The 12616-nt window shown below is 44.0% G+C and overlaps 1 protein-coding gene across 3 annotated transcripts in view; it reads left to right on the top strand.

Moving 5' to 3' along the window:
* The window catches only part of LOC141129495 (uncharacterized), a 260900-nt gene that overhangs the window by 144445 nt on the left and 103839 nt on the right, over positions 1-12616 (top strand). For all 3 annotated transcript variants that reach the window (XM_073617554.1, XM_073617553.1, XM_073617552.1), the window contains 2 exons: positions 2611-2946; positions 6497-6748. In XM_073617554.1, the coding sequence (XP_073473655.1) occupies positions 2611-2946; positions 6497-6748 (588 nt within the window). The remainder of the gene's footprint in view (positions 1-2610; positions 2947-6496; positions 6749-12616) is intronic.

Below are 12616 nucleotides of genomic sequence, written 5' to 3'. Positions count from 1 at the left end.
AAAAAAAAATTTCTTCCTCAGTTTAGGCTGATACGTATTCTTCTACATATTTTTGTTAAAAAAATTGCAATAAGTGTATATTGATTGGTTCGCACAAAAGTTATAGTGTCTACAAATAGGGAATAGATTTATGGCATTTTTATTATAATTTTTTTTACTAGTAATGGCGACGATCTGTGATTTTTATTGGAACTGCGACATTGCGGTGGACAGATCAGACACTTTTCACACTTTTTTTGGGACCGATGACATTTTATACAGCGATCAGAGCTAAAAATAGCCACTGATTACTGTATAAATATCACTGGCAGGGAAGAGGTTAATACCAGGGTGCGATCAAGGGGTTAAGTGTGTCCTAGGGAGTGATTCTAACTGTGGGGGGAGGGGACTGACTGGGGGAGGAGACTGATCGCTGTTCATACTTAGTTTGAACAACAACAGATCTGTCTCCTCTCTCCTGACAGAATGGAGATCTGTCTGTTTACATTGAGAGATCTCCATTGTGTCTCTCTCTTAGGAGCGATCGCAGGTGCCTGGCAGACATCGCGGCCCCCGGGCACCGGCGTCGCTCTGTGGGCGTGTCAACATATAACTACGCCGATTTGCCCAGGAGAGCCAACCTGCCACAGTATAACTGTGGTAGCTGGTCCTCTAGTGGTTAAACAAATCCGAAATAGCAAAAAAATTCAGACGAAATTCAAATTCGAATCGTTTTCAAAATAAAATCGTTTTCACATTTCCAAAAGAGAATAAAATAGAATAGAACATAAAGGAATAGAATAGAAAAAAATAATAGAATAGAAAAGAATATAACAGAAAATAAAAGAATAGAATATAATAGTGTAAAACGGAACAAAATAGAATAGAAGATAAAAGAACAGAATAGACTAGAATATAATAGAAACAAATAGAAAAGAATGACATAGAATATAACCATCTTCTAAAATTTGAATTTCAAATAGAATAAATGTAAATTTGAATACATAAGCGAAGAATAGAATACACAAAAAAGAATAGAATAGAAAAAAAAGACAAGGATAGACTATAATATAATATAATAGAAAAGAAAAAAAAAACAAAAGAATAGAAACAATATAACCATTTCCCGAAATTCAAATAGACTCAATTTTGAATTTGAATAGATCAGAATAGAATAGAAAATAACAGAATAATATAGAAAAAGCAGAATAGAATAGAAAGAATAAAACCATCTACCAAAATTTGAATTTCGAATAGAATTTGAATTGAAAAGTATAGAATAGAAAAGTATAGAATAGAAGAAAACATAATAGAATAAAATAAACAGAATCAATTTCAATTTGAATAGAATATAAAATAATAGAGTAGAATAGAATAGAAAAATAACACAATAGTATAGAAAAAAAGAACATAATAGAATAGAATGAATATAACCATCTTCCTATTCTAATCTATTATTTTCTAATCTGTTCAAATTCAAATTGATTCTATTCGAATTTGGGGAAATGGTTATATTCTTTCTATTTTTTTAAATCGTATTCTTTTTCTATCTGTTTATTCTATTCTATTATTTTATTTTCTATTTTATTCTATCCTTTTCTATTCCATTCTTTTCTTTTTAAACTCAATCGGAAATTCACATTTTGGAAGATGGTTATATTATTTCTATTGTATTCTACTCTATTCTTTTCTATTCTATTCAAACTCAAATTGATTCTATTTGAATTTTGGAAAATTTTTATATTATTTCTATTCTATTTTATTCTATTCTATTGTTTTTTAATTCTGTTCTTTTCTATTATATTTGAATTTCAGAAAATGGTTATAATCTTTATATTTAATTATATTCTTTTTTATTCTAGTCTATTCGATTCTATTCTATTCTATTCATTTCCATTCTGTTATTTTATTTTCTATCCTATTTTGTTCTGTTTTACTTTATTACATTCTATTATTTTATTTTCTATTCTATTCTATTTTTTTCTATTCTATTCCTTTATTTTCTATTCTATTTTATTTTCTTTGGAAATAGGAAAACAAATCAAATTCAAAAACTTTTCAAATTCAAAATCTATTCGAAAATTTTTTGAATCGATCTGAATTTGAATTAGAAAATTAAAATCGATTTGATTCTGAAAATGAATTAAATGAATTAAACAAATTTAACTAAACAAATTGTATGTAAATAACAAATCGAAACAAAACAAATGTTTCCGTTCTTCACATGTCTCCCCCCCGGGCCTCTCCCAGCGTCACGCTGGCATGGTAAATATTGGCGCCAAAAACTACCCCCCACACATGAATCAGCCAAGATGGCGGAAAGCACGCCAGCACAGTGACACAGAAGAATGACATCACACGTGTGGCCCTCAAGTCCGATGTGCATGAGGACGCCAGCCCGCCCCATCCCCCACACCCAGAGGGCGGACAAAGAGGGATGGGGGGTGGGGCCTGGTGCCTATCGCAGCTCCCGGATACTAGACAACAAGCCCCTCCCACTAATCTAGATTTTGGATTTTTTATTCATTAGTTTCAAGGGATTCCAGATGGTTCTACATCAATGTGTGTTATATGAGGGGGGAGGGGAGTGTACACTGTGACCTGACTGGGATCTGTATTCTGTCTGTACAGGAAATGTCCCGGAGGAAATATTCACCCGGTCGGGATCTGACCTTCTCATCCCCATCAGACTCCATGTCACCCTCAACCATCCAGATAGAGGGAGATGTGACCGGATTGAATGGAAATATAAAGACCCAACCGGAGATTATTACACCAGAATATTTCTACACAGAAGATGTACAGTGGATAAAACTGAGAACAAACTTTTCCTCAATACAAGGATATCAGAGAATGGAAGTCTGATCATATCCAATGTGACTCCGGAGAATGACGGGAGATACAGTGTGTATATATACAGTAGAGGAGACCGTATACAGAGAGATGATTACACCGTCCATGTAGAAGGTAAGTCCATCCAACCCCCACCCCCAGTCCTAGCAGTGTCCTCCCCGCTCCATGTCTTTATATACACCGTCCATGTAGAAGGTAAGTCCATCCAACCCCCACCCCCAGTCCTAGCAGTGTCCTCCCCGCTCCATGTCTTTATATACACCGTCCATGTAGAAGGTAAGTCCATCCAACCCCCACCCCCAGTCCTAGCAGTGTCCTCCCCGCTCCGTGTCTTTATATACACCGTCCATGTAGAAGGTAAGTCCACCCAACCCCCACCCCCAGTCCTAGCAGTGTCCTTCCCGCTCCGTGTCTTTATATACACCGTCCATGTAGAAGGTAAGTCCATCCAACCCCCACCCCCAGTCCTAGCAGTGTCCTCCCTACTCCGTGTCTTTATATATACCGTCCATATAGAAGGTAAGTCCACCCAACCCCCACCCCCAGTCCTAGCAGTGTCCTCCCCGCTCCGTGTCTTTATATACATCGTCCATGTAGAAGGTAAGTCCATCCAACCCCCACAGCCAGTCCTAGCAGTGTCCTCCCTACTCCGTGTCTTTATATATACCGTCCATATAGAAGGTAAGTCCACCCAACCCCCACCTCCAGTCCTAGCAGTGTCCTCCCCGCTCCGTGTCTTTATATACACCGTCCATGTAGAAGGTAAGTCCATCCAACCCCCACCCCCAGTCCTAGCAGTGTCCTCCCCGCTCCGTGTCTTTATATACACCGTCCATGTAGAAGGTAAGTCCATCCAACCCCCACCCCCCAGTCCTAGCAGTGTCCTCCCCGCTCCGTGTCTTTATATACACCGTCCATGTAGAAGGTAAGTCCATCCAACCCCCACCCCCAGTCCTAGCAGTGTCCTCCCCGCTCCGTGTCTTTATATACACCGTCCATGTAGAAGGTAAGTCCACCCAACCCCCACCCCCAGTCCTAGCAGTGTCCTTCCCGCTCTGTGTCTTTATATACACCGTCCATGTAGAAGGTAAGTCCACCCAACCCCCACCCCCAGTCCTAGCAGTGTCCTCCCCGCTCCGTGTCTTTATATACATCGTCCATGTAGAAGGTAAGTCCATCCAACCCCCACCCCCAGTCCTAGCAGTGTCCTCCCTACTCCGTGTCTTTATATATACCGTCCATATAGAAGGTAAGTCCACCCAACCCCCACCCCCAGTCCTAGCAGTGTCCTCCCCGCTCCGTGTCTTTATATACATCGTCCATGTAGAAGGTAAGTCCATCCAACCCCCACAGCCAGTCCTAGCAGTGTCCTCCCTACTCCGTGTCTTTATATATACCGTCCATATAGAAGGTAAGTCCACCCAACCCCCACCTCCAGTCCTAGCAGTGTCCTCCCCACTCCATGTCTTTATATACATCGTCCATGTAGAAGGTAAGTCCATCCAACCCCCACCCCCAGTCCTAGCAGTGTCCTCCCCGCTCCGTGTCTTTATATACACCGTCCATGTAGAAGGTAAGTCCATCCAACCCCCACCCCCAGTCCTAGCAGTGTCCTCCCCGCTCCGTGTCTTTATATACACCGTCCATGTAGAAGGTAAGTCCATCCAACCCCCACCCCCAGTCCTAGCAGTGTCCTCCCCGCTCCGTGTCTTTATATACACCGTCCATGTAGAAGGTAAGTCCATCCAACCCCCACCCCCAGTCCTAGCAGTGTCCTTCCCGCTCCGTGTCTTTATATACACCGTCCATGTAGAAGGTAAGTCCACCCAACCCCCACCCCCAGTCCTAGCAGTGTCCTCCCCGCTCCGTGTCTTTATATACATCGTCCATGTAGAAGGTAAGTCCATCCAACCCCCACCCCCAGTCCTAGCAGTGTCCTCCCTACTCCGTGTCTTTATATATACCGTCCATATAGAAGGTAAGTCCACCCAACCCCCACCCCCAGTCCTAGCAGTGTCCTCCCCGCTCCGTGTCTTTATATACATCGTCCATGTAGAAGGTAAGTCCATCCAACCCCCACCCCCAGTCCTAGCAGTGTCCTCCCTACTCCGTGTCTTTATATATACCGTCCATATAGAAGGTAAGTCCACCCAACCCCCACCTCCAGTCCTAGCAGTGTCCTCCCCACTCCGTGTCTTTATATACATCGTCCATGTAGAAGGTAAGTCCATCCAACCCCCACCCCCAGTCCTAGCAGTGTCCTCCCCGCTCCGTGTCTTTATATACACCGTCCATGTAGAAGGTAAGTCCATCCAACCCCCACCCCCAGTCCTAGCAGTGTCCTCCCCGCTCCGTGTCTTTATATACACCGTCCATGTAGAAGGTAAGTCCATCCAACCCCCACCCCCAGTCCTAGCAGTGTCCTCCCCACTCCGTGTCTTTATATACATCGTCCATGAAGAAGGTAAGTCCACCCAACCCCCACCCCCAGTCCTAGCAGTGTCCTCCCCGCTCCGTGTCTTTATATACACCGTCCATGTAGAAGGTAAGTCCATCCATCCCCCACTCCCAGTCCTAGCAGTGTCCTCCCCGCTCCGTGTCTTTATATACATCATCCATGTAGAAGGTAAGTCCATCCAACCCCCACCCCCAGTCCTAGCAGTGTCCTCCCCGCTCCGTGTCTTTATATACACCGTCCATGTAGAAGGTAAGTCCATCCAACCCCCACCCCCAGTCCTAGCAGTGTCCTCCCCGCTCCGTGTCTTTATATACATCATCCATGTAGAAGGTAAGTCCATCCAACCCCCACCCCCAGTCCTAGCAGTGTCCTCCCCGCTCCGTGTCTTTATATACATCGTCCATGTAGAAGGTAAGTCCATCCATCCCCCACCCCCAGTCCTAGCAGTGTCCTCCCCGCTCCGTGTCTTTATATACACCGTCCATGTAGAAGGTAAGTCCATCCAACCCCCACTCCCAGTCCTAGCAGTGTCCTCCCCGCTCCATGTCTTTATATACACCGTCCATGTAGAAGGTAAGTCCATCCAACCCCCACCCCCAGTCCTAGCAGTGTCCTCCCCGTGTCTTTCTATCCATACATTATATAGTAGAAGATCTGGGAGAGACGTATGTACAATGTCCTCTGATTACTGCCCCATCCTCACCATTCCCTGTGGATTCACATCTGCAGTGCTCAGCCCTCCTGAAGTTGCTGTGATCTGAACTGTGCTGTGCCTTCTGCTCGGGGTCCCCATGTGGTAGATGTGACCATTGATGGCGGGGTGACAGATCTCCAATGGAGGGCGGAGCTTCTGCCAACAGCAACCAATCAGGTTTCACCTCTTAGGAAAGAGTCGTCTCTAATAGGAGTTTCTGTCATATTTCAGGTTGTCAGTAATATAATGAGCTTCTTCAGTAGATTCTAAATGTTTTATCAGTAAATAAAAGTTGTGTGGGGTGACAACCCTGATGGGGGTCACATGACTGAAGAAAATGGGTGTCATGTTAGTGGGGGGATTTAGTGTTTGGGGGAGGGGTGCACACAGACACAATCTATCTCCTCCAGTCTCCAGGAAGATGTCTGCACACCTTATTATAGGTAAGGATGGGGGAGGGGCATGCTGTGTATATATTGGATCTGATCAATGGAAATGATTGTCTCTCTCAGTTCCAGTATCGGTTCCGCTCCTCCATGTCTCATGTCTCCGGAATGGCAGCGCTGAGATCTCCTGCAGGGTGGAGGAGGGGACTAAGCCGAGTATCCATCTATCTGTGATTGGAGGATCCCAGGAGAGATATTCCACATCCGCCAATAACATTACAGCCATTGTGGGGTCACCGGGGCCCTGGAATATCACCTGTACTGTGGAGAATGGGGTCAGCCGGTCGGAAGAGAGCAGAGCCGGGGTCACCTGTCCAGGTGAGGAGACATCAGAAGTGGATGGAGAAATGTCTGTAGATGACAATATAAAGGGCTCTTCTTCTAAGAGAATACATGTAGATACACCCCCTTCCAAGTCACCCTTTGTCTCCGCCCCCTTCCCACCTCCCAGTTTTAGAGAATACAGAATCATTCATTTTGGGATGCCATGTAATTTGTATGAATTATAATTTGTATCCCATCAACAATAGATCCCCAAGTTTCAATATACCCCTCCCGGCAACAGTAGATTCCCCCAGCAATAATAGACCCCTCCTAACAACAATAGATTTCTCAGCAACAATAGACTCTCCAGTAACAATAGATCCACCTCAGAAACAATAGACCTTCTCCAGCTACAACTGATCTCCCAGCAGCCAGCAACAATAGATCCCTTCCAGCAACATAAGACCCCACAGCAACAATAGATCCCCCATTACCAACAATAAACCTCCCAGCTACAACAGACCCGCCCAATAGATCCGCACAATAGATCCCTGTGACAATAGATCTCCCAGCAGACAGCAACAATAGACCCTCCAGCACCCCCCAGCATCCCTTCCATTACACACATTCAGTGCTGGAGGTGCCGGAACTGTGTTCCCCCTGAATAAAAGTGCTGACAATATATATTTTTCTAACCAACCCCACCGTCTCCACTCTTCATTGAAATTCTGTAGAGAAAGTAAATTTTTAAATTGTACTCCGAGTCTCCTTATGGATTGTTTTCGGAAAAGGAAGAAGCTACTGAAATTAGACCTGGGGTGTGCCGTGGTCACATGGTCAGTATGCCTAAAAGGGGGCATACCCGAGTATAATTAAAAAGGAAAGTAAAAGAAAGAAGGGGAATGGATGGGTGGGATACATGAGCCAACGTCGACATGGAAGGAGAGACAGAGGGGAGGCTTTATGCAGCCCGACTCCTCCCACAAACACAGGCTGACTTGCGGTCAGCCTTACACTTGTACTCAGAGTCTCCTTATGAATTGTTTTAGGAAAAGGAAGACGCTATGGAAAATAGACCTGGGGTGTGCCTTGGTCACGTGGTCAGTATACCAAAAAGGGGGAAAAAATAAAGACAGTGTGAAGAAGCTATCAAAAATGTATTACAAAACTGAAATTTAACAATCAATCAGTCAAAACATCAATGCTTGTGACATCTGGACCAGAGAATCCGGGATATATCTAGAGAAGCAAGATGACTTCCATCTACCTAACTTTTTGATCGCATGAACCGGGACACCTTGGCGAGAGGCTGCGGAAGCTACCCCAATTCTGAAAGAATGGCCCGAAAACGCCTTGGGGTCCAAACCCAAATTGGCCAGAAGGGTGCAGAAATGATGCATGAACTGAGCTGTAGAGAGGGGAGCACTAGGGAAAGGCAATAGTGGACTGTCCCTAGGCCTGTCCACTGTTGCCCTTACAAGCTGGTCTAAGACCAAAACCGAGCACCATGCATTGTTGGTCTTGAAGAACCTAATGACGGTGCCGACTCCCAGCTGCTGCATCTTACAAGTATGCAGACGCAACTGAAAGTAGTCAGGGAACCTGACTAACTGATTGGCCAAAAGAATACGGGATCCTAGCCCAGAAAAGGTAAACTCCCAGGCCTCAAGAAACCATAAAATGCCAGATACATAGCTGCCTTAAGCACTAAGCTAGGCAGCAACCCAAAGGGAGATCTGGCAAGTGAATCCAACATGCCCCGGAATATCTGCCCCGTGATGGGCAGTCTGCTAGCTACAGCAGGAGGGCTACTCTTCTGAATCCCTTTGAGGATAGCTTTAATGGGGTGTGCTGAAAAAATGGATGGCCTGCTGGGGTCCCGTAAGGACAAAATGTGCTGAATGCCTGCTAAATATGTCCTAGTAGTGCCACGCGCCAGCTTAAGCTGAGAGTGGCAAAAGGCAGTGAACGCTAGTAAATCCTGAATGCTGTAGCCATCAACTTCAGGATACAGAGCCTGGAAGGCCTGGAAAAAATTCCAGGCTGTGACGTATGCCTTCCTGGTGTTCACTGACAACGATTTGTCAATCAAAGCTGCCGCGACAGCCCAGTGGGTATCTAGTCCATCATTAATTGAAGAAAGTGTGGGGCTGGAGTGGCGCCAGCATCAGCGGCTGGGACCTGCTGGAAAAACACTGAGTAATTTAACCTGGGACAGTGCATCTGCTGCTACATTGTCTACACCATCGATGAATCTGCAGTGTATGTGGAAGTTAAATCGGAGGGAGAGCTAAATGAGCCTACGCACAAAAGACGTTATGAGTAAAGACCTAGATCAGTAGCTTTAGCTGAACACTGTGCACTACACTAACTTGCAGCTTTAGCTGAACACTGTGCACTACACTAACTTGTAGCTTTAGTTGAACACTGTTCAGAGGACGCACTACACTAACTTGTAGCTTTAGTTGAACACTGTTCAGAGGACGCACTACACTAACTTGTAGATTTAGCTGAACACTGTGCAGAGGTCGCACTACACTAACTTGTAGCTTTAGCTGAACACTGTACAGAGGTCGCACTACACTAACTTGTAGCTTTAGCTGAACACTGTACAGAGGTCGCACTACACTAACTTGTAGCTTTAGCTGTGAGGAGGACGCACTACACTAACTGTAAATAGTGTAGCTGCCTGACTGTGGTACTAATAGGATCAGAAGAACACCAGCAATTTTCTTCAGGTAGCTGTACTGTAACAACACCTGCCTGCCTGTCAGTAGGAAGATAATAACAGGAATGGATCTAGATAAACTGAATACAGTGTGTGTGTATATATATATATATATATATATATATATATATATATATATATATATATATATATACACAAACACCTGGGATGCATATATATATATATACAATACACTGTAAGTGCAGCTAACTGACTGATTGTCCTGCCTAATCTATCTAACTTAAATCAAATGACACTGTCTCTCTCTCTCTTTCTCTCTCAACGCCGGAACACACACTACACAGGACCGACGAGCAGGCGGCCTTATATAGTGTGGGGCGTGTACTAAACCCCCTGAGCCATAATTGGCCAAATCCACCCTGGCTTTGGCCAATTACAGCTCTCTCTACAGATGGCGCTGTGATTGGCCAAGCATGCGGGTCACAGTGCATGCTTGGCCAATCATCAGCCAGCAATGCACTTCGATGCCGCAGTGAATTATGGGCTGTAACGCACCATGCAAATTTGGCACAAACGGACCATATCGTTCCCAAATCGGCGAACGGGCGAACGGGCGAACAGACGATGTTCGAGTCGAACCTGGGTTCGACTCGAACATGAAGGTCATCCCTAGTGCTAAGTAATAGAGCCAAATAACGGCTCCAAAGCGATCTATAAGAGAAATGAATGTATATGAGAGTGACCAATCAGATGCTGCTACCTCAGAGTGATAGATAGAGCTCATACCCGTCAGGAATGGAGAAAAACCAGAAGATGTGAGTTGGAGAATGTCACCTCGTGTCACCAGAAGGTGAAGATAGAGCACTGAGAGTTTCATGGAGAATTACCTCTCTCCAAAAGAAGCAGAAAATAGAATGAGAGATGTGAATGAATGAAAAGGGAATCCAACGCCCAAGTGAATTCCCTTCTGGTACTACGTGATCCCATGATCCAAGTATGGAGTACAATACCATCAAATAGTGCAGCAGGGAAGCCGATCTGCTCCATGTGGGGATGTATATATGACACCGACATGTCCCCCGGGTAGACGTCTGACGTTTGTTTGGTTCTGAATTGAAATTCGGATGAATTTTCAATTTTTGAATTTCAGAATTACAATAGTACTGAATTTAATCACTAGCCGACCAGCGCACGACGATGTACAGTACGTCCAAACTTTGGCGGCGGATACCGTTGTTATGGCAGCACCTAGCTACCATGACCCCGGTATCCCCGTTTTCGTGCGGCGGTCGCTTTCTGATAAAAGTGGTCCCTGCGGCGGATTCGCCGCAAGGTCACTTTTATCGGCGGCAGGAGAGGGGCCCCCCTCCCGCCGCGATCCGGTGCCCTCCGCCACTTACCGGAGCCATCAATAGTGGCGGGGGCAATCGCATCCTGTCAGTGCTGTGCATGAAGATGAGTGAGGCTAAGATGTCGCTTCCATCCACGCCTCTTAAAGGCATATTTTTTTCAATGTCATTTTTTTAAATGACTTTATTTTTTATTGCATTTTGCATCTCATATTTAAGAGGTCCTGTCATACTTTTTTTCTATTACAAGGGATGTTTACAAAAGTGTAAAAATAAATAAAATAATGTAAAATAAATAATAAAAATAATTATTTTTTTTTAAAACCCCCCGTCCCGACGAGCTTACGCGCAGAAGCAAACGCATACGCGAGTAGCGCCCGCATATGAAAACGGTGGTCAAATCACACATGTGAGGTATCGCCGCGATCAGTAGAGCGAGAGCAATAATTCCAGCCCTAGACCTCCTCTGTAACGCAAAACATGCAACCTGTAGAATTTTTTAAACGTCGCCCATGGAGATTTTTGAGGGTAAAAGTTTGACGCCATTCCACGAGCGGGTGCAATTTTGAAGCGTGACATGTTGGGTATCAATTTACTTGGCGTAACATTATATTTCACAATATAAAAAAAATTAGGCTAAATTTACTGTTGTCTTATTTTTTATTCAAAAAAGTTAATTTTTTCAAAAAAAAGTGCGCTGATAAGACCGCTGTGCAAATACGGTGCAAAAAAAAAGTATTGCAACAACCGCCATTTTATTCTCTAGGGTGTTAGAAAAAAAACAATATATAATGTTTGGGGGTTCTAAGTAATTTTCTAGCAAAAAAACCTGTTTTAAACATGTAAACACCTGAAATCCAAAACGAGGCTGGTCCTTAAGTCGTTAAGGACCAGAAGGATTTGTCCCCTTAATGACCAGGCCATTTTTTGCAATTCAGCACTGTGTCGCTTTAACTGACAATTGCGCAGTCGTGCGATGTTATAGAAAAACAAAATTGACGTCTTTTTTTCCCACAGATATTCTTTTGGTGGCATTTGATCATCTCTGCGGTTTTTATTTTTTGCACTATGAACAAAAAAAGAGTGACATTTATAAAAATAGAAATATTTTTGACTTTTTGCTATAATAAAAATGCCCCCAAAAAAGATTAAAAAAAAAAAAAAAATTTCTTCCTCAGTTTAGGCTGATACGTATTCTTCTACATATTTTTGTTAAAAAAATTGCAATAAGTGTATATTGATTGGTTTGCACAAAAGTTATAGTGTCTACAAATAGGGGATAGATTTATGGCATTTTTATTATAAAATTTTTTTTACTAGTATTGGCGACGATCTGCGATTTTTATTGGGACTGCGACATTGCGGACACTTTTGACACTTTTTTGGGACCGATGACATTTTATACAGCGATCAGAGCTAAAAATAGCCACTGATTACTGTATAAATGACACTGGAAGGGAAGGGGTTAATACCAGGGGGCGATCAATGGGTTAAGTGTGTCCTAGGGAGTGATTCTAACTGTGGGGGGAGGGGACTGACTGGGGGAGGAGACCGATCGTTGTTCATACTTAGTTTGAACAACAACAGATCTGTCTCCTCTCTCCTGACAGAATGGAGATCTGTCTGTTTACATTGAGAGATCTCCATTCTATCTCTCTCTTAAGAGCGATCGCAGGTCCCCGGCAGACATCGCGGCTTCCGGGCACCGTCGTCGCTCCGTAGGCGTGAGTGCGCCCCCTAGTGGTCCTAAATCGGCCAACATATAGCTACGCGAATTAACCCAGGAGGGCCAACCTGCCAAAGTATAACTGTGGCAGCTGGTCCTCTAGTGGTTAAACAAATCCGAAATAACAAAAAAATTCAGACGAAATTCAAATTCGAATA

Source organism: Aquarana catesbeiana, linkage group LG02, assembly GCF_042186555.1.
Source record: "Aquarana catesbeiana isolate 2022-GZ linkage group LG02, ASM4218655v1, whole genome shotgun sequence".
NCBI lineage: Eukaryota > Metazoa > Chordata > Amphibia > Anura > Ranidae > Aquarana > Aquarana catesbeiana.
Note: the sequence above shows the minus strand (reverse complement) of the source record. Positions and strands in the feature narration are given on the sequence as shown.